This window comes from Carassius gibelio, chromosome A19 (assembly GCF_023724105.1).
Source record: "Carassius gibelio isolate Cgi1373 ecotype wild population from Czech Republic chromosome A19, carGib1.2-hapl.c, whole genome shotgun sequence".
In the NCBI taxonomy this organism is placed as follows: domain Eukaryota; kingdom Metazoa; phylum Chordata; class Actinopteri; order Cypriniformes; family Cyprinidae; genus Carassius; species Carassius gibelio.
Window position 1 is genome coordinate 26230072 of NC_068389.1, and position 23944 is coordinate 26254015.

The following is a 23944-nucleotide window of genomic DNA, read 5'->3' on the forward strand; positions in this document are numbered from 1 at the left end:
TACTGAAAATAAAATATTTATTGTAAATAAAACAAAGATTTTCCAGGAAAATACTTTCAGTTTTTCTATTTAAAAATAATGAATGTTTACTGATACTTGGTGCTTTTTTTGTAATTATTTGTAAAATAGCAGTTTTACAAATAATTACAAAGAGACACATGGACAGTATAATTCACGCACAGAGGACAGTGGTTGATTTCTGAAGCACCTGAAGGCATGAGTGTAGTTTGCTCTGTGGTTGTAAAGTGCTGTGTTCACCGGCGAGTCTCTGAGGTCTTTCACCCGTTTTCTTCGCTTATTGAGCTTCACTCACTACTGACGGCATTCAGCAGAAAAAAACAACAACCTTTTAATAATTTGTGCTGTTGAGAACAGCCTAGCAGAGCACTTTCTGCTGATGGAATGACATCCAGAAATGCTTATGATTACAAAAACCTTGTTTGACTCCTCCCACTTCGCCAATATAAGCAAGGCTCAAATCTATAAATAATAACAACAGCATGGTTTGGAAATAAATAAACTACAGCTTCATTCTCTCCGGGTGATTTGCATCACTTAACACATATTTGCAATTGCAGTACACCCTGTTTGGCACACGGGAGCGAGGCGTTTGGTGTCAGAAGAGCTGCGAGAGAAACTCCGGAGCCCAGTCCATGGCGGTCTGAGCCACAGCTAGCGCCGCCGCTCCTAACGTGGCCGACAGACCCCACACTGCCATTTTGACCAGCTGGTTCGTGCTCGCTGGCTGGGGGCTCATGGGAAGAGTTAGCTGGTTTTCATGCCGCTTATGAAGCTGTTGACGAAGGACGGAGTCGGGACGCTGCCTCAACGTCGACGTCTGGAAGTCAGTAAAGGTGCTGATGGCGATTCTGAGAAGAGAAACAGAAACAGTGTAACTGTAGTATTGTTACTATACTATAGAAATAATTAGTATTTATACATTTAGAATTTTGTCTGTATTTTTATACTTTAAATTTTTGTTAACATTTTTGTTAAAGTTTTCTCAAATTTGTTGCGTTTGAGTATTCTTTTTATTTGTTTGTTTTTAAATATAGCTACTTCGTTTTTAGCTTTTATTATTATTTATTTTCAGTTTAAGTAGTTTTAGTGCATCTAAACTTAATTAGCATTTTATATTTTTAGTAATATGTTTTATTTATTTTCATTAGATTTTGTTTTAAAACTGTTTATTTGTAATTATTTTATTTCCATTTTAGTTTGTTATTTTAGTACTTAAAACTAAATGGGATTTTTTTTTTAAATGTATTTTATTCCATTTAATTTTTATAAAGTTTATTTCAGTTTTAGTCATTTTAGTACTTCAACAAACTAAATGAAAAACATTTTTTACATTTTTATTTTAAGTTTTTGTTGTGTTTTAGTCATTTTTAATAGTTTTATTCTATTAGTCAATTTATCTTGAACTAAACAAAAAATTGTCATCTAGCATTTTGCTTTTGCAACTAAAAGTTTTTTATATTCTACTTTATTTTGTTTAGCATTTAATTTATTTTAATAAACTTTTATTTTTATTTTTTTATTATTAGTTTTAGTTAATGATAACACTGGTCTCTTTACAGTATCATATCCAGGCATTTTGGTTAGTAATTTTAAGGAAGTAATTTTAGTCTTTATTGAAAAAGAAATGCATGAAGTCACAAAAATCACATCCAATTAAAAAAGATTTAATGTTTGAAATCCAAATGAAAATGTATTTGCAACTTCAGAGTGAACAGATAAGAAAACATTTTTCCCTCTTCAAAATAATATGCATCAAAATAAAAAATAAAAAAATAAAATCATGCACCAATAAAATTATTTAATGCTGGACTGTGGACCAAAGAGATTTAAAAAATAGAAACCAAGCGACCGACAAAAAGATTAAGTTTAAACGGCTGGTTAGTAAACAGCAGCAGGAAAAGACTAACTGGGTGAATCATAGAACAAAAGAAACAGAGAGAAGCAGAAAGATGGACAGAAGCAGTGGATGAGCACGGACTCATGGCCTCTAGTCTCAATCAGAGACACGGATAAAGCCTCATTTCCAGAGCTCTCCCAACTCCTGTGGAGCCCATGCTGAGGGCTACACCACTTTCTCTCGACAGTTTAGAGGAAAAACATCATTAAAAAATCATAAAATATTAAATTCCATTTCATTACGGTCTCTATGGAAGAATAGTAAACATGGAATGCAAATGTCTTTCACTCAAGATAATAAAACTGTCAGAAATACATTCAACATTTAATGAAAAAGTGGCTCTCGTACAAGAAATACCATGAGCAGGCACTGACGGACTCAATGTCTTTAAGTCTACAGTGATTTTTGCTCTCCTGCCTCAGATTCTCAGCCTTCCCCAGCTCTCATTAGTATCACCAGCTAATGCACCACCGCTGAAAATAGCTGACAGGTAACAGCAGAGCAATTAACTTTTAAACTTTCTCTTTACCAGTGAAGGCCCGTGAGAGCCAGCGACACAGACCCAGCAGAGCTCTGTCAGAGCCGGCCTTAACCTCTCGTGAAAGGATCGTTACGCAGCGCTCTTCCATCCAGCGACGGTTCGCCGAAAAACCACATCGGTCAGGTTACTAAAAGCTCTAAAGAACTGCACCGTACTGCAGCTCTTCTGATGTCAAATATTAGCTTTGTGCAAAGTGCAAATCAGGGTTATTATCGTTTACTAAAACCATAGAAAAATGTATTACTTGAAATAAAACAAACAATATAATTATAAACTTGGCAACATTTCTCTTTTTTTACAGTGAAGTACTAAAATAACTATTGAAAAAAACTAATATTGATAAAAAATTACTAAAATGTTAAAATTAAAATAAAAAAATCTAATTGAAAATATATATATATATATAAAAAAACAACTACAATCAACATTATCATTAATATCATTGATATACTATTACATTAATAATATTTTACTATTTAACAATTATAATTTAATGATATTTAATTATAATTAAAATAACACTGATACGAAGACAAAGTGAGTGTTATGTAAAAAAATGACTGAGATCTTGCAAAAACAATGCTTGGTTTCATCGAGTTATTTTATTTCAGCTTGTTCAAAATAGCTAGTTCAATTCAAAATATTAACAAAATCCACAATAGTAAATTAAATAACAGTTGAATTAAATAATATTTTTAAAAAATAAAAAAAATAAAAAACGTAAATGCAAAGATGTAAAAAGTCAGCTCTCTGTACAATATTTACTGAAATGTTAAGTTATTATTTCAGTTACTTGTCAAGGCAACATTTTTCCTTTTCATTTAGTTGAAGTTGAATTATATAACAAAATAAACTACTATAAACACTTAATAAAATTACATAAAAATTAGGTAAGAATTACAAAAAAATTACATAATTACTAAAACAATGGCGCAAAGACAAAGTGAGCGCAATATTCACAATTTAAAAAAACTGGTGAAAAATGGTGCCTAGTTGCATTGCACCAGGTTTTGGTGCCAAAAACAATTTATTCTCGTGAACATATGGAATAGAGAACAACTTTCTTTAATTGTTTCCTCACAAAAATCTATCCATGACTTCAGAAGCCTTGCAGATGGTGCTTTTTTTGGTGGGTATTTTTTTTGGAGCTCGGCAGCCGTGAAACTATGACCTGTTGTTGTATGGCAAAAACCAGGTAAAGATTTTTCAAAGATTGGGGTACAAAGTATAGACAGGTTTCGAAGGACGCGAGGAGTAAATAATAATTTTTTGGGAGAACTGTCCCTTTAACTCTCTACACGATGGGCTCTGCGGGGAATCTCTCTTCCAGCATCTTCAGAGATGTATTTTAGTCTTTGGTTTCCTCTGACTGCTCTCTTCAAGGTGGCACATGTCTAACGGTCTTTGATCGCTTTTTCTCCCTCCCTCTTGTCTCTAAAAGAGTTTCTAATTTTACCGTTTCCTCTCTCTGAAGCAGCAGATTGTGTGACCTCTGTCACATCATTCTTCTGTTTTTCCCCTCGCTCTCTTCCTCTTGCTCAATCTGTTCTCGCTGTGGTGAGGAAGATACAGCAGATGATGGATGCGTTTACACTGGAAGAACTTTTCTGCGGCTGCACTCAAACCATCACAGTCTTCACGGAAATCCAATCCTCATCTTCCTCCTCTGTGAGGGTCTCGTTCACTAATGCTCACATAGATGTCATTCAGTAGATTTGCACGTATATTCAGGATAAAACAAACCACACCCAAGTGCTCAGATGTCTGAACTGAGCACTTAATATCCACTGGTCCTAAAATTGCCTCTGCTCTCCTGCAGGTGTAACATGCCTGTAAACCTGATCACCATTAGAGCCTCGGGAGCCCGTTATTGGCTTTTAGAGCATATACTTAAACCCCTCTCTCTCTCACGCTGTCATAATGTTATGGGTTAACACAGCTCAGTGGGATGCTCTAATTCAATGCGTCCTTCCATCTAACACACATGATGGCCCTATTATTAGACACTTGCTGCTGAGATGGTACGCCCAATTACCCACGAGTCTGCACTCGCTCGTGTGAGAGAGTGTGTGTGTGTGTGTGTGTGTGTGTCCTGCAGGCCTTTGTGAATCAGCTCTGATGTCCTGTTGTCCTGATGACCCGTAAGTGCTGGCTCTTTGTCACGTCAACAGGAGCTGCTCATTGAAGTGTGCTGTGATGCACCAAAGACCTATTCTTACTGGACACACATTACAGGAGGAGATATATGGGGTCTACCATTAAACTCCAGGGGATCCAATAGTCTTTAACGGTGCTCTGAAGTCATGTCAAAAAGATAGTATTTAAGAGGTGAATGCATATAACGCCACCAACAAAGTCGTAATTATGAACAGGGAAACTACTTTCTTTAACGCAATAGTTCACCAAAAATGAAAATTTGCTCACCCACAGTCCATCCAAGATGTAGGAGAGTTTGTTTGTTCATGGAAACAGATTTGGAGAAATGTAGTATTGCATCACTTGCTCACCAATGGATGCTCTGCAGTGAATGGGTGCCGTCAGAATGAGAGACCAAACAGCTGATAAAAACATCACAATAATCCACACCGCTCCTGTCCATCAGTTAATGTTTTAAAGAGAAAAGCTGCAAGGTTTGTAAGGAACAAATCCATCTTTAAGATGTATTCAAATAGGAGTCCTTTACAAATAAATTTGTTTTCTCATTCTGACGGCACCCATTCCCTGCAGCGGATCCATTGATGAGCAAGTGATTGAATGCTTCATTTCTCCAAATCTGATGAAGAAACAAACCCATATACACTTTATATGGTCTGAGGGTGTGTATATTTTCAGCAAATTTTCATTTTTGGGGTGAACTATTCCTTTAAGAGCTGGGTCTACTTATTAATTTTACAAACCTAGGAAGATTCGCCCTGTTCATTGATCATTGTAGTCTGGGAATTTGTAAACATGACTCTGGTTCTTAGCAGAAACAGTCAAAATATAAAAATAACCCTTGTGTACACAATGCATCAAACAAAGTTCAGACTTTTCATGTAAATCTAATGCAGCATGTCTCAGACCCATCACTGCATATTTTAGATCTCCCTTAGTTAACATACCTGATTAGCTCATTAGCTCATCACGCGTATCCGTGACCTGAATTAACTGTGTCAAATAATCCAAAACCTGCCGCTTCATGGGGTTCTGCAGGAAAAGGACTGGGAAATACTGAACAAACAGCTATATCTGTAGTCATGGCCTAGTGGTCAGCTACGTAGCTCACACAATTTGAGCTCATCTCTCCCATTGCTCTATATCTATAAATAAAAAATAGGAAAATTCCCCCCAAAATCTTGTGCAATAAAATATGCAACAGACTGACTGATTTGCTTCAGCCTTTCCAAAGTACGCAAAAGATTTATAAAGGTGCTTGAGGCTTCAGGCCAGCTCTAGGTAGATCTAATATGGGTGTCATGTTCCCGAAATCTTTCTATTTAGTTTGGCAGATCTCCTGCACCCTGTGGTGCTTTATCTGAATATGGGTAGCTGACGCATAACATGGCAACTACCCAGACTAACTTTTTTAAATTAAGATGTATTTGAACACAAATGTGAGTTTGTATGAATGAATATGGAAGACTAACTCTGTCAGGAAACTTTTTAGCCCTTGGTTAACATTTCCTATGTGACATCAACTGAAAAGAAAAGTCGCTTCAGAAGAGGAACAAGTTATTACTTAACATTAATCTTACATTAATTTGATGTAAGAATTTTTTTTTTTTTTGAATTACCTGGATGGATGACCCAATAAAAATTAAACCAGGAATATGAATTAAGAAGATATGAAGAGATGTAAAGTCACCATTGTGATTAATAAAGCCTAAGTTGTAAGATATAAAGTCGCAGTTACAAAAAGTAAATGCAATTGTGAGTCACAATTACGAAAGATAGATGCAACTGAAAGTTACAGTGTTAATTACCAAAAAGAAGCAATTGCGAGATATAAAATCATAAAGTTGCAATTACCTAAAATTGATGCAAATGGCCAATAGAAAGTCACAATCACAAGAAAATAAACAGCTGGGATATATAAAGTCAGAATTTTGAAAGATATAAAATTACAATTATGAAAAAACAGAATGGGATATATAAAGTCACAATTAGACATGTGCCAGTATTCTGTAATGCAAGATATCAGGATAATGAACATGGATGATATTGTTATCGTGGATGCTTCAAAATACTGTGAATAGTTATTATTACAAATTATTTTAGATTTGTGCATTCACTATTGTGCTCATCACAGCGCTAAATACTTAAATAGTTAGACTTAATAATAATTTATTTTCAAACATTTTTAACATTTTAATCTGGACTACAACATGCCTGTTTAAACAGGGTGTCCATAGATATAACAAGTTAAATTTTAAAGACCTTTTTTTTTTAAATCCACCTTATATGAAATATAAGACCAAGCTTAGATTACATACATACATACATACATACATGCATGCATATTTTAGATCTACTGTAATATATATTTCTGCACCGATCATGACTTTTTTTTTATGGCTGAATCTGATATATATATATATATATATATATATATATATATACATCATGTTTTGCACAGGTGTCTTATGTACCACATAATTTTGTCTTAGAAAAAAAATTGGTGATTATTAGAATTGGCCAGTTTTTTTTTTACAAGAAAACTGGCCAATTCTAATAATCACCAATTTTTTTTCTAAGACAAAATTATGTGGTACATAAGACACCTGCGCAAAACAAAAACTGTAGATGGGCTGAAAGAAAATGCAAATTCATTCTCTGACAGCAGGAGGCGCTTATGGAACAGCAGCAATATGTTTCCTTGTTTAACACCTCTTAACAAAGCAGCGCTGCGCTTATGGAAATGGAGATAAGACAAAAAGAAAATGCCATCTAAACTTCTCTTAAGTCAGCTCCCCTCACCACAAATTCAATACGTATATTTTTCTTCCTATATTTTGAGCATCCTGAACAGAGATCTTGCTTTAACTGCTGCAGTATTTTCTCCTCTTGGCATCCATCTTCAGGGTCTCTGGCTTCTGTTAACGGCCGTTTACACTTAGTATTTCCATACAAATTACATTTTTATTAACTTTTATTAAGAAACTTTTAAGACTTTTTAAGGATCCGCAGCCACCCTGATAAAGTCAGAACTGGCAGATATAAAGTTGCAATTATGAAAAATAGATGCGACTATGAGATAACGTCATGTGGAAGAAAGATGCAACTGGGAGAAATAAAGTAGCAACTGAAAAAAATAGAAGCAACCGTGAGAAAAAAAAGTCACAATTCTATTATATAAAGCCACAATTGTAAAACAAAGATGCAATTATGAAAAATAGCTGAAATTGTGAGATATAAAATTTCAATAATGAAAAGTAAAGTAGATGTAATTAGGAGATATCAAGTCACAACTGCCAAAAAAGAAAGAAAAGACAATTACATTGGGAAATGTAAAGTAAGCATTGTGAGATATATAGTTGCAATAATGAAAAATAGATGCAATTTTGAAAAGTCACAATTAAAAAAAACATCTGCATACAAACACCCTCGATCCATAAACTATACAGGTGCTTGCAATTCTCCTGTAGTATTTGATCGAATCAAACCCGCAACAGGCAGCGCTAACGAACACTAAACACTGAGATCAGAGCATCTGTCTCGGTGATAATATAATATTGCTGCGTTTATGAAGTCAGATGCACACGGAGGCAAGGATATTAGCCTGAGGGGGTGAGTAGGGGTTTTAATGAAGAACGTTTGGGGGTCAAAGTCATTAGGGAGGACGTGCCACTGCTCATTACAGCACTCCACAGGGTCAAACAGAACAATAGAGATCAAGGTCATGGGTCACGGGCTCAACAGAGGCTGCTCATTTCACTGAGACACACACGCGTATGTTCTTCGCTTTCAGTGGGGCCACAGATGCGGGTGGGGGAGGGGCTATGCAAAACAGTGTAGAGCTTTAATAATCCAGGGAGGCGGAGCTTCCTTATTGCAGGGCTGATTTGCATAAGAAAGGCAGTCATCATTCATGCACTTTTTTCTTTCTCTCTCACTATAGCGTTTATGTCTTTGTACGGGTCTATCTCTCACTCTCTTTTTCTGTCGGCGGAATCGTTTCCTTCTGCCGTAAGAGATAAATCATTAAAGTGGCTTCACCTGCATCTGCAAATACAATCTACAGACCGACAGCGAGTGTTTAGACATACAGGGGTGAGACGCAGACAGCTCCGGCTGAGTGTCTTTCACGTCACAACAGGGGCGCAACAGTCTCACCGTGTGCAGAGGAAGTGATATCATACTCAAAAGCTCCACCTGATGGACACAGGCAGAAACAAGCACCCCACAAGATGACAGGTGTGTGTATGTGCGGGATTACACTGTATGCTGAAGTATAACAGCACTGGAACTAGTATATTATTTATATATTAGCCTAATAAGGGCTGGATGATTTGGAGGAAAAAATAAATAAAAATACTCCAGGTTTGCTGAACTTGTTTGTAGGAGGTGCAGAATTTGGCATGAATTAAAACATTTATGTAAAATACGCTAAAATAATTTTGTGGTTATATACTAATATATTACTATTACTAATAATAATAGTAACAATATTATTATTAAAATATTAAACAAAATAAGACAATGTTGTAATTATACCATTGTACTGTAAAATAAAAAGTATAATATATAGTATAGTATAATATTTACGAAAATACAAAAAAATTTATTTCATAAATTCACACACAAAAAAGATTATTATTATTATTATATTACTAATATTAAATATCAAACAAAATAAGAAATATATTACTATTGTAATACTATTGTACTGTAAAATAAAGAGTATAATATATAGAATATTATGTAAAAAACTATTTAAAATTAATAACGTATCAAACAATAAAATAAAACATTTTACAATTGTAAAATTGTACTTAAAAATATCACGTTTTTAATGCTTTATTTTGTTTTTACTGTACAGCTATAAAATAACAATACCAATATTATTGAAATGAATAGCCTTAATTTCTTAATTTTTTTAAATATTAAACCTTTTGGCAGGAAACAGGAGGAAGCTCATTAAAGTTCCTTTGTTGGTGCAAAGTTTTTAAACCCATCTCATTACAAATCTAGAATAGCTGGTGCATGTTGTGATCCCAAATGCATGTTAAAAGCAGCCCAAAGTCACAATAGTCACAGAGATTGAGATTATGTGAAAAGAATTGCTCTGAAATTCTAAAAACCCCAGATCATGAGCTGCTCATGTGTAAATGAACACACTGCAGCTCTTCACTCTGAAACATGCAGTGCATAATAAATCACAGCCTTTGTTTTTTGTTTCAAATTCTAATAGTAGTATAAGGGCTTAACGATTAAGTAATAAAGTTACAGGTTGTTATTTACTTGTGAAGAGCTCTGCAGAAGTGCGTGTGTGCAGATGTAAGCCTCACATGTTGTGTGACTGCAGCGCTGCAGACTGGGTCAGCAGAGAGGGCGGGCAGCTGATGAACAGGCTCTGAGCTCGACCAATCAGCTCCTCGTACGGCAGATCCTGAGGCATCTGAGACAGCAGGTGATGAACGCTGGCCATATCACACTCACTGCTCTTCACTTCCTTCTGTCTGTACAACACAATCTGACAAGAGAGACAGAGAGACACGGGTCTGTTAGTTTCAGCTTCAGACGGGCCGCTGATCTAATTAACTGGATTTTTGTAACTATATCAGTCCACTAGGACATGTCATGTTACATTTTTTTTTATTGCACTTCTGAGGAAGAATAAGTAATTGAAGAAGTCGCATTTTGTGAGGTTTATAAATTCAAAATGAAAAATATATATATTTTATAATATGTTTTTATTCACTTGGTAGCATGTATACTAGATATCCATGAGCAGAAAAATGTATTTCGCTGTTATATCTGTGACATAATCAGGTGTGATCAGGTTAAAAAACAAGAAATCAATGTGAAAAACAAAAGTGCTAAAGAAATTAGCCAAAACTATGTGCTGAACCCCTATTTCTGCCTTAAGGCTGGTTCACACGGCAGGATAATTAGGCCGATTTTATCCCCGATTCAGCCCTTCCGACAATCTTAGGATGCTCTGATTATCGTAAAATAATCTGATCAAATATTCCTGCCGTGTGTGGTGTGTTAAGACCGCTCTCCTCTGCTCGGAAGAATGTCGGGACCGCTCCGATCTCAAATCGGGGATATCCAACATGTTGGATTTATTTGGCCCGATTTCTTCTCGTGTGTGGTGTCCCCCGAGGACAAACAATCACGCAGTCTGTGGACTGTGGCGTTTAGCCAATCAGAAAGCGAGGTGACGAGGCGGTGAGGAAGTACCGGGAAACAAAATCAAAACAGCCGGCGTATATAATATAACAAATATAACAAATACAAATAAAGTCGATGGCATAACTACATCCACGACTGCAGTCCACCAGAGTAGATGGAAACGAATATATGAACGTTTATTTCAACGGTTATTAATCTGTGTAGTACGTAACAACATTTCTATGAGATAAAACAACTTTCCTCCATATCATGATGTAGCAAGTATAGTCCATGCTCGCGTTGTCTCCACCTCTTTGACCATCGCCTTTTCTTGTTTTTCTTATGTTTTTTTTTCCGTTAAAAACAAAGCACAAACTATGGCCACTGCATCCTCTTCGTCCGCCATGATTGTTTACTCTGAAGTCACGTTTGATCTCGAGGGATTTTGCGAGATTTCCCGTCTGACCTGGGAATGCTCGGGAGTCAAATCGGTTTGTGTGTGATGTGTTGATATTGCCGTGTGGCTGCACACCACACACTGAACGACCAAAACTGTTAGACCCATGATTTTTTATCCCGGTGTGTGGGTTCACTCAGGGTTGGAAAATAGGCCGACAATTTTAAAATCGTCCCGTGTGAACCAGGCCTTATTTATATGATTTTTATTCTTCAAAATGTTTTTTTCTTGTTTTAAACATCAAAAGGAGTCCTTTTATTTGATACACACACACACACACACGCACACATATACATACATACATACATACATATAATTAAATAAATAAATAAAAAAAACAAATATATATTTATTTATTTATTTATTAATATTATTTTTTATTCATATTTAAATAATACTAAATATTTGAAAATACTAACAATAATATATTTATATATTACATATAATAGTATGATAATGCATGATGATAATAATAATAATGTGATGAAGATTTATTTACAGATTTGTGCATTATTTACTGTATCTTGGACCAGAACATATGCGTGTATGTGCAAAACTAAACTTATAAGCAAACAGCAATGAGGCTGCCTTAAGATCTAACCATAAAATACACCAGAGTTCACAGATCAGATCAGATGTCCTCCAGCATGGGTCTCCACGACCCCCCCCCAGCACAGGTCAAATAAGAGCAGTGCGTTTCTGCTGTTCAGAGATCCCCGACCTAACTATAGGATCAACTACATTTCCTGCTGGCTTTCTTCTCCCGACTTCAAACGGCCGCTGGCCTCCTTTGCTTTCGCTGTTGTCTCTAGCAGGGGAGCGGCTCGTGGAGACAGAAGAAAGAGGCGCGTTTAAAAGATTCCAGCACAAACCTCTGGTGAATTCATTAGAGTTGTTTAATTAACTGTTCCCGTTACAACAAAGTGCCCTCGATTCTCACGTCTGACGAGGAAGGAGTGGAAAAATAAAGAAAATTATTTGCCTCTCTTTGGAGCAACGTTTGTTGTTGTTGTTGTGCTGATGAATTAGCTTCCGCCCAAATAAGTGTATTAACAAACACGGAGGCAAAACATGGTAAACAACATCCTCCTTTAGATTACAAAAGATAGAGACAGTTTGTAATGTTATACATGTGTCAGATTGACAGCCTTTAATTAATAAAGTAAATCAACTCAAATGTAAAATGTTTACATAAATGTGTCAAATGTGTATACCAGTAAAGACCAATGTTGTAATTATAACTAAAACTAAAAATCTTTTTCAGTGACTGAATAAAATAAAATTTAATATTAGATGAAAAACTTGAACTTAGTATCGCCGTTGCAGCAAGTGAAATAAGCTTAAGTTGAAATATTAACATTTCTAAAACTGAAAAATAATAATAATAATAAATAAATCAAAATATAATATTAATAATCAATATTCTTATTTTAATAACAAGTAGAAGAAAAATCATTGAAATATATACAGTAATAATAATTATTATTATTTAATATGAAAAATTTAATAAAAAAATTGAAATGTTTTAAATAAATAAAAATGAAAACTGAAATATAAAAAAAAAATAAACGATCATAATCATATTATAATATGTATTATGTATTATTAAATATAATAATAATAATAATAATAATAATAATAATAATAATAACAACAATATATTAGATAAAAAAACTAACTTAAAATTAGAAGTTGAAATAAATTGAAGTGGTAAAATGACGAAATAAATGAATATCTTGCGTTTTTAAAAATGTGATGCTAATCTCGACACTGCAGTTTTAAAAGAAAAACCTTGTTCTTGTCTCTCTTTTGGCTTGGAAGTCGATGTTGTCAGATTGGACAAATGAAACTAAAGCGCTTGTCCAAGTCCAGGCAGATGAAGAGAACGGCGCAGCATTTGAAGGTCATTTCTGATGTCTCATGGAGTTTAACAGTGTTTTGATGCTGATGTGTGATGGTTTCTTAACAGCAAGAAGACGAAAAGCTGATGCTAGTGTGAACAGCAGATATGATGTATTATAATCAGCAGATATACAGTCATTTAAATGTGAAAGTGGCTTTTTCAGTGTTGAGTGTTGAGATTTAAGGACACCCAGTCAAGTTAAAAATAGTTTTAAAGAGACTTCAGCTCTTCTCTCTCACTGAAAAGGTCATAACGCAGCCTTGCCTCGACGCGCTGGAGATGGAGCAACTAAAGTACAGACAGCAGAGAGATGCTCCTCCTTACCACAGCGGCGAAGTAGATGGCCATCAGTGGGTGAGACGCCAGGAAGAAATCATAGAGCCTCAGAACATGTCTGAAATCCGACAGGACGTAACCGTACCATGTGATCAGCCAGCTGAGGGCGAAGATGGTGCCCACCTCAGACCTGCAACACAAAGACAATCGTTATTAGATCTCATGCATTAGCCAACATGAACTAACAATGTGCAATGTGTCCTCCAGCATTTATTAATCTATTAGTCATTTTATTAGCAATGCATTAATCTATTAGTAATTTTATTAATAATGCAATAATCTATTCGTAATTTTATTAGTAATGCATTAATCTATTAGTAATTTTGTTAATGTATTAATCTATTAGTCATTTTATTAGTAATGCATTAATTTATTAGTCATTTTATTAGTAATGCGTTAATCTATTAGTAATTTTGTTAATGCATTAATTTATTAGTAATTTTATTAGTAATGCATTAATCTATTAGTAATTTTATTAGTAATGCATTAATCTATTAGTAATTTTGTTAATGCATTAATCTATTAGTAATTTTGTTAATGTATTAATCTATTAGTCATTTTATTAGTAATGCATTAATTTATTAGTCATTTTATTAGTAATGCATTAATCTAGTAGTAATTTTATTAGTATTGCATTAATCTAGTAGTAATGCATTAATCTAGTAGTAATTTTATTAGTAATGCATTAATCTAGTAGTAATTTTGTTAATAATGTATTAATCTATTAGTAATTTTATTGGTGTGCATTAATCTATAAGTAATTTTAGTAATAATGCATTAATCTATTACAAATGTTATTAGTAATGCATTAATCTATTAGTGATTATATTTAATTTAATAACAATTCATTAATTAATCTATTAATACTTTAATTATTAATGAATAAATGTATTAGTAATTTTATTAGAAATGCATAAATCTATTAAAAATGTTATTGTTAAAATAAATGTTAAAAAACATTTATTAGTATTTTTATTTAACTGATTGGTAATTAGTCCATTAATCTATTAGTTATTTTATTAGTAATCATTAATCTATTAATAATTTTATTTAATTTATTAGCGGTTACTTAATCTTAGTAATTTTATGATTTCATTTCTTCTTAAAATGTAAGTAATTTTGGGTTTTTGTCTATATGTACATATGTGTTTTATTAATTTTTATTTCAGTTTTAGTACATAGTTAAACTAAATGAAAATTAGAAAAGTTCAGTAAATTGTTTAAATAAAATAGTTTTTTTTAAGTTAAAGATAAATTTTTTACATTTTATTTTATTTCAGTTATTTTATTATATTTTAAGCAATGAAATGTATTTTTTTAACTGAGGTGTGTGACTGTAACAGAAGTATAAAGACTAACACGAAGCATGTATAACGTGGCCCAGCACTTGCGTGCGTCATGTAGAGTATGAATCTGGCATAAGTAAACACCCTCAAAGGCAACATGGCCTTTGAAAGAGCCTATAATCTGTGAAATTGACATTCAAACAGAGAGCTCTCTTGAAACTCCTCTAAAAACCCACTGTAGCATTTGGCTCGTGCACAACACAGGAACGCATGTCTGACACATTCATTAATCACCGTCACTGATGTCACTGATGTTCTTTGTGAGCAATTTAACGCTGCCGTTGGCCTTTTCTCCAACCTGTAAATGTGCTGCAAGGCCACGAGTACATGTAAGATGAGAGCAAATACTCTTTACATAAGGGCTACATCAGATATTGAAATAAAATTGATAAAGCAAGATGGCCAGGGACTAAAGCTAATGTTCTGCTTGAAAAAAATGTCTGCCATGAAACTGTACGTGCATTACTTCATTAAAAAAAAAAAAAACGGGCAGGGCAGGGCAAACATCTAATTGTTATTATTATTATTCTTTTATTAACATCATTTAATCAAATTATAAAAATTAAATCAGAGAAATATTACTATACTATTGAACTGCAAAGTATTTCAGATTTTTCTTTTGTGTGTGTGTATATATATATATAACTTTCAAAAATTTAAACCAGCTTTTATTATGGTGGAAAACCACAGAGAAATGTCCCTTTTGAAGTGCTTCTTAAAGGTACAGGTTGTAGGACCTGCCACTAGAGGGCGCACTATCAAAACAATAACAATCGCGTGGTTTGATGACGCTAAGGAGGAGCATGGATAGGATTTGTTGTCTTCTACCCAACCACTGACGGCCATCAATCAGACGGAAAGATAAATCATGGATTTAACGGAGGAGGTAAAATTTTATAAATGTTGTGTTTGATGTCATAATTTTCAAACATGAGTTCAACGATTTGTGCTAGTAGATTACATACAAAGTCAATGCAAATACGCGATCAGACTATGGATTAGATGCATCCTCACGCGGGTCTAGAGACGCTATGCCCTGCGTTTGGCGTGTATGCCCCATAATACTAATCTTGTTGATCGTTATAATAGCATACGTTTACTGTAAAGATATGAATCAAATCAACTCAGCTGTCGAGTATAACACAAGCGAGATCGGCATCTCTTTCTAGTTGAAGTTTGTTGCGAAGCTACTTCCACATTTGTCCACGACACTGTTGTAATGTGGTTTCTACGTCAGTAAAGGCGGTAACAAAGGGTAACTAACGTCATTGACAGGTGACTGCACTGCTCCGTGTCACTGTTTAGAATGGGGATTTTCTCATTATTTACAAGTAATTAAAACATTAGAGATATTGTTAGTGATCAGCTGGATAAAATATATAACACTAGCCTAGTGGTTTTTGGATATTTTACTGCAAATATCTTACAGATTGTAAGATTTTAATGCTTTAATGGAATATTAGATGGAAATATTATAAATTAATTTATACTGTAACATAAAATTAGTTTTATTACGCAATTCTTTATTTTACAACATATTTAATACAACTTAGTTTAATATTCTTCTTTTATAATAATCACAATAAAATAATAAATTGGATTATAATAAATCACAGTGATTTGCTCAAAAACAGCAGGAATCTGGTTTGTGAAAATCGGAAAGGAAAACTTTTGTAAATTTCTATTGTTTTTTCACTGTTAAAATTAACCCCAAAAAAGGAACAATTGCCCACACTGTCAAAAGCACTAAAAGTTGGTTAAATGATCATGGTGTTGGTGTGCTTGACTGGACAGCAAACTCTCCAGACCTGAACCCCAGAGAGAATCTATGAGGTATTGTCAAGAGCAAGCTGAGAAACAAGAGACCAAACAATGCAGATGAACTGAAGGCCACTGTCAAAGAAACCTGGGCTTCCAGACCACCTCAGCAGTGCCACAAACTGATCTCCTCCACGCCACGCTGAACTGATGGAGTTATTGAAGCAAAAGGAGCCGCTACCAGGTATTGAGTGTACAGAAGGCCAACAATTCACTAAAAATGTTTTTTTTTTTTTATTATTATTGGTCTTATGAAGTTTTCTAATGTGTTGAGATAGTGAATTGGTGCATATTTGTTAAATGTGAGCCAAAACAATCACAATGATAAGAAACAAAGACTTAAACTACTTCAGTCTGTGTGCATTGAATTTATTTAATACATGAGTTTCACAATTTGAGGTGAATTACTGAAATGAACTTTTCCAAGACAATCTAATTTATTGATATATATATATATATAAAATTTATATGAACATGCCCTCTGCAACAAATTTACCCCACTAACTCTAAAACGATTAATTCTTTGCAAATATATCTTTTCAAGCCATCTGCTGAAAATTCTTGGTTTTTTTTTTCAAATTGCAGAAAAACTAAATATCCCAATGTGAGTTTTTCCCAGTATCACACATCCCTACCTTGCATGTCCAGTAATGATGGAATTGTAATGATTGGCAGCGGAGGCCCTTTCTGGAAACCAAAAATGATTAAGAGCTCAGTAAATGCTTCTCTGTACAGAGCGACTGATGCACAGACACTAACAGCAAAATAACATTTCTTTTTTAAGCCGTCCCATCTGCCCATGGGCTTTTTAAAAGTTCTGCGGTTTTATGAACTTCTTTGGAAAGATTGATAAAAGCAAGAGCAACAGCACCTGAGTGAGCAACACCATTAAACCTGTGGACCGAGACGCACACATGCAATATTGATGAAGAACCTCTTATTCTCTACATTTTAGATGAGTCGCCATTAAAAATAACCTGCTTTTACAAACGAAAGCCGGAAAAGCCGCACGCAAAGCTGAACCACAGGTTTATGTGAATACTTGCACACACACATAAGTTGACACACATTTATGATGTCCCAAATCTGTATCAACAATATCAACTATTTTGTGGGCTTGCCACACCAAACGGTTTTCACATAAACAAGATGGTTGCACAGCAAGTAAGCATGCAAGCATCAGGTTTAAAAGACAAACAGCACAAGCCTGACAACACTTAGGATGCATGTGGGCAATATGCAAGCTCTTTTAACCGTCTGACACAGGATGAATGATAACGGTGATCAGTATGTGAGTTTCAGCCCTGGGCTTACTTTCATACGACCTTATTTCTATACCATCCACCAGCATTTTTATGCAAACTTTAATATTTTGTTTTCTGTGAGGTTTGGCAATTTCTGCTGATGTAAATATGCATGTCATCTAGCTATTTTAGCTGACTGTAGGATTTATCAAAATTGCAAGATAGACTTAATAGTCTTGGAACCATCAGCTAAAACAAAATAATTTCATTAACTTCGTTATATGCATTAGCTTAGATCACCATCACAAGACATGACTTATATAACTTATTTTTTTCTTAACTGTCTCATCACATTTGTGATTTATCTGCAAACATTTTCATGCAAATTATAAACTATAAAATATAAAAAATTATAGTAATAAAATAATAATTACCATCATTACACATTATTACAATAGAACGTCAAAAAACACTATAACGGTAAAAAAAATAACTAAATAAATAAATATGTAAATTATATAAACAATCAAAAATAAATAAATAAATAAATACTATCAAAATCAAAAGATCACACCTTAAATTCCAGAGTACAGGCAAATCTGTTGACTAGACAGATATACATACAGGTTTACATACAGGTATATACATACAGGTTTACTAATAAAAGTCTTAAAATTTACAATTTAATTATTTACTACAGTGGAAAGAAAATGAAACAAAATGTTATTAAACTTCCAAAAGCTCATTAATATTGTAAATTAATTTAAATCAGATGTTCTCTACTTACTGAAAGTAATTATTTGTTGAAAATATTTTGGTGTGTTATTTTTCAAGAATTTGAATAGTATTTTATAGTATTTATTAGTATTTTATATATTTTATAATAGTATTTTGGGTGTTCGGTTCCCTGGGAACACATGATATGTAAAAATGGATAGCCTGAATGCACTGTAAGCCGCTTTGAATAGAAGCATCTTCTTTTAATTTTAATAATTCTTTTGAAATATATGATATACAGTATAATTTAAGTTAACTTATTCAGTCACACATGCACATTTATTATATACAAATATATTTTTGATTTATTATACATAAAATAATTCAGACACTTATAATAATGCAGATGAAAAATAAATACTTTAGAGTAAAAATGTTGGTCAGGAATGTAAAAAATCAGGAAAGAACCAATTTTTATTGTTGAGCCCTGTGGCAGGGCCTTTGGTGAAGGGCACAAATTACTCTCCCATGAGAGCATTTCATAAAGCGCCTGTGTGTGTGTGTGTGTCTGTGTTTGTGTGTGTCCTTGCAAGGAAATCAGGTTTGAACTGACAGCGGTGAAGTGAACCGTACATCCAGTACTGCTACTCCCCCGTCTCATCTGATTCAGTGTAAAGAGCTACCATCTACTGGCAGAAAACGCACAGACATTCAAGATCCACGTCAGATTTCAGCAGCTTTTATAGTCGCAGACAGTGTCTAACAGAAGAAGATAAACCTGTTAACAGGAGACGCTCTTTCATGACTCTGTCTAGTCGTTTAAAGATGCCTCTGCTGCCCTCTTCAGGCCAGAGAAGTTTATTAACCTCAGCTGGATAGAGAAGCGTTTCAATCAATCTTCTGGGATAACAAGCTGATACCCATGAAAAATTATTTTGACTCATTTTTTAACACATTTTCAGTAATGCATTCGGAGCAGAAGCACACTGTTGAAGTGCTTACATCAAATCTTGCATAAAAATGTCTGTTCTAAAGTTTTGTAAATAGTCTTTTTAGAACTAGGACTATAAGAATGATGGCTGATCTTGTGTTTATTTGTTATCAATGTCATTTCATAAAGGATAAGTCATAAGGCTGTCATAACTGACAGCATGTCACAGATGCTGCAGTTAGAGATTTACTTGTATTTAACCCAGTAGATTTTCTTTAAGTAAACTTAAGGGTTGCTTCAGCTTGATAAGTTATATAGCTTTCCACTGTAGCTACTTCAAACCTATCAATTGATCAGTTCATCTGCATAATGATGGTGGCAGTTATGAAGGCCTATTCCCACCACAAAGTTAAATTAATAATAATTGTGACTTTTTGACTTTGTTTCTCCCATGATGTGTTAATATATTTGTATTTGGGGCAAAATAATTGAGGATATTCATTTTTTGCAGTGCATTCAATATTTAACGCTATGACTTTATGAATTTAAGACTCTCTATTCTGACTTAAGGTCTTGATTTGTGGAAGGGTGAATGAAGACTTTTTAAGACCGGCAGTTACCCTGTTTTTATCCTGTGGTGGAAACGTGATTCCCCTTGGAGCAGCAATTTAATAAAAGACAAAAACGACCTGCTAGGCAATATACTGCCAAGCTATATAGTTAATTAGTTTAACTGGAGGATGTTTATGGCTGACAGATTAAAATATAATTGATGCGCAGTCACAGCTGGTTATTTACAGCAGCTTCAAACATGCAGGACTACCTTAGTGTTTAATCTCTGGAAAACCTGTAGTACACATAATAATGTGGATCAATCATAGATAATCACTAGTCAGCAATCTACCTGATCATGAAGTCATGTAACTCTCGGTCCACGCGCTCCAGAATGGGCATCAGGTAGTTTAGGATGTGCTTTGTGCTGTCCATGGTGGGGTCCATGAAATCCCTGCAGTTCCCAGAAGAATAAAACACATGAACACTTGGCAACATCAGAGTAAAACAAAAAGAAGCTATTTTTGTAGCTCTGCATTTGCAAGGTCATGGATTCGACTCCCAGGGAACGCAACTGATAAAATCTCACTGTGCTAACCAAATGCATAAACGTTCAAGTTGATGGTCATACGCTATCAGTCAAGTTTATGATGTATAATCTTAATATATCCATCTGTGGGAAATGATGTGATACTAAATTCTCTTTTGGTGCAAGAAGCAATGCATAACACTAGGTCAGCTTAATTCACCTGAGATGATGATTGGACAGTTTCTCCATGATTGCGATGGTCATCCTCTCTCCCACCACCAGCAGGAAGGTCACCACGATGTCATGATAACCCTGGTAATAGTGCAGCTGAGGATTTCTCCTCAAAACATCCAGAATGATGTCAATCAGCTGCTCCTGGAGAACCTCTCGCTCATCCACACGCATGCCTGAGAACAATTACATCACCATAAAAACAAACATATTACTTTCAAAAAAGCATGGCAGATGAACATGAATTATTCCATTATTGTAAGACCAAACACATGCTGCACTAGACGTAATGATGTGTAAAAGTCGTAATGATGTGTGCAAGTTGATTATTGCAGCTTCAATCCTCAACAGTCCAAATATCACATGGGAAACTCAAGGTATTTGTGTTGGGATAAATAACACACAATCAATGCATTGTTCTGAATTCACAGTGAAGGAATGTCCCCGAAGGACACTGGAAAGAGTAGTGATAATACAAGCAAACACTGATATCAAAAAGAACAGAGATGTTCTCAATGAGGTCCAGAAAATATGGGATTAAAAAAAAAAAGCAAATATTTATATCAAGAGGAATATCTGGATTTTTAAAGGTCACAAGTCTACATTGAAAGTCTAATTTAACTCTGGAAATACGGAACATTTGAGGGTTAAATAAAACAATGTGAAACAACGAAACACAACTAAATGAATTTTAAAAAGATACTTTAATATCTTATTTCCCTCCCTGTTCTAGACAACGTTTGAAACTTTGTATTTTAGTACATCTTGTGTTGCTCATCAAGGTGAACTGATTTGTTGCATTACTCATTTTTGAGTTGGTTTGGATAAAAGCTCCTGCTAAATGAAATGTTAACGTATGCTGTGAATATTTCACTATCAAAAATGCATACTGATAATACAATCTGCCAAGGAAATTGGTTGCCTTTTTTTGTTTATGTATTTTCAAATTGATGTAATTTACGATGAAAAACATAATTCTTTGTTAAATCACTTTTTACATATTTTGGATATAAACTTCTACAGTAAACTGGACATTAAAATGTATTAGAAATGTTTAATCACTAATTTGCACTTTAATTAGTATGTTTTACTGATAATATAATCTCCAGTTAAAATATTTGTGTTATCCAGGTTATTAAAATGTTACTATTAATCTATTGACTTAAAATTGTTTGGCTTGTTTTATTTTTTGTATTTTAAACTTATTTTATTTATTTATTTATTTATTTTTAATTCATGCAATTTACAATGAAAAATTAGATTTTTGTTTTGTTTTTTGGTCATATCTAATTTTTCATATTTTGGATGTCTCAAAACAGTCCTGAGCGACTGGATCTGATCATGTGTTGGTGTGTCATGGTCTTTGACTCAATTATCCGATACTGACCTTTCGGGAAACGCCGCATTGACCTCTTGACATCGAGCACCACCTGTCTGTAGTCTTTGTGGTCTTCTCGGAGATCTTTGGCTTAAAATGACAAAAATTAGAAACAAAGTAAAAAACAAAACGAAAAAACAACAACAACACTGACGTTACTGTGGTACATTCCACTTGCAAAAACACAGTTGCTTTGACTTTTTTTGTTTAAAGCGCTATATAAATAAAAGGTGACACACACTTACAGGGTTTTGCAGGCAGATTGTACACATTGATACTGAGGAGTTTGGGCCAAACTTTTCTTCTGATGTCATCTGTCAGCAAACCTCCTTCGCTCAGAGCCGCCCGCTGCAGGGTCTCGATGTCCACGGGGTCACTGTTCAGGGCCTGATGGATGTCCAAGAGCTTCTGTTTCTTCCAGGGCAACTGTTCTGCAGAAAAAGTATAAAATGTATGAGGCAGGATGCTAAATTAACACTCAACATGCAGTAAAATAAATGCCCAAATGGCTGTGAACTTTCCTGGAAACTGAGCAATGTACAGTATATAACCTATAAATCATGATGCAGGAATAAACATCATAGCCAGAGCTTCATATACAGATATAAACATGCACTTAAACCACCAAAACTAAATATAAGGAACAAAATCATGATGACATAGGATGCTATGAGAGTACGTCAGCACATTAACCTTCCCATATATAGAGCAACTGCAAATAATCTCTAGATGACCTGAATCATGAATTAATGAACTAGACATCATTATACATTTCTCACTTGTTCAATGACATCATAATGGAGCTGTCAACCATTCCGTATCTAACGTACATAATGGATCTCCTCACACATTCAGTGGCATAATAAATCTCTCGTATACACTTTAAATGGTTTTCTTATTGATCTAACAGCGACATCATAACGGACTTCTCACACAGTCAGTGACATGATAATGAATCTTCTAAATACATTCAGTGGGTTTATAACCGGTAAGTTACCTTCATGTCTCCTGACAGACGCTTGCGATCCGCTCGCCGGCAGTCGCTTTCTCGCTTTATTCATATCTTATGGCAACCCAAAGTCATGGGGATACCGAATACATGCCTTTACGATGATTATAATATAGTTTTATTATAAAACTGGCAGTTAAAACGAAAGGAAAGTGACGTTTACGTTTCCCCTCATATCGACATCGCGACGTGGACGAGTGGGTGCTCGTCACCCGAGCTTTACTCTCATTGGCTTAACGCCGGTGAGTTACACAACCAGCCTTGACTGCTGTCAACGTCTCATCTGATTGGTTTAAATAAGTTGGAGACGTCGAGAGGCTCGACGCCATTGGCTCATTTCAAACACCTGCTGACAGACATGCGGTGTATTATATTTACAAGCTTTCAATACAAAATAACTTAATACACATACACACATGAGTATTGATTATGTTTAAGTATAATTTAAAAATAATTACAATTAAAAAAATAAGAAGACTAAAATATATAATGATGCAATATTTTAATGTAATAATAACACTGCCACTTGTAAATTTACTACTAATAATCATAATAATAATAAATAAATCCTAATCTCAGAACAACACGTGCAATAAATGTAAATATCTCAGACGATGTGATGTTTGTCTCACATCAGAGATAAAGCCAAGTACATTTCTTGATATGATTTTCTTTAAAACGAATGAAATACAGCAAACAGGGTAAATATTATGGAAAA

General features: G+C 34.3%; 2 protein-coding genes across 6 annotated transcripts in view; both read right to left on the bottom strand.

The window, feature by feature from the left end:
- Positions 1-23460, bottom strand: LOC127935314 (TBC1 domain family member 20). 2 transcript variants are annotated; one of them, XM_052533075.1, is made up of 8 exons: positions 23215-23460; positions 22463-22643; positions 22227-22307; positions 20829-21015; positions 20432-20533; positions 13460-13601; positions 9947-10131; positions 1-869 (listed from the first exon to the last, which is right to left on the bottom strand). In XM_052533075.1, exons 1-8 carry the CDS (start codon positions 23218-23220, stop codon positions 617-619), a joined length of 1137 nt encoding a protein of 378 aa, XP_052389035.1. In that variant the 5' UTR covers positions 23221-23460; the 3' UTR covers positions 1-616. The 2 variants fall into 2 exon arrangements, with proteins under 2 accessions (XP_052389035.1, XP_052389034.1); XM_052533074.1 differs by having other exon boundaries at positions 22463-22648; positions 23215-23459.
- The window catches only part of LOC127935318 (60S acidic ribosomal protein P1-like), a 568794-nt gene that overhangs the window by 95040 nt on the left and 449810 nt on the right, over positions 1-23944 (bottom strand). The gene's annotated exons all lie outside the window — the stretch shown is intronic.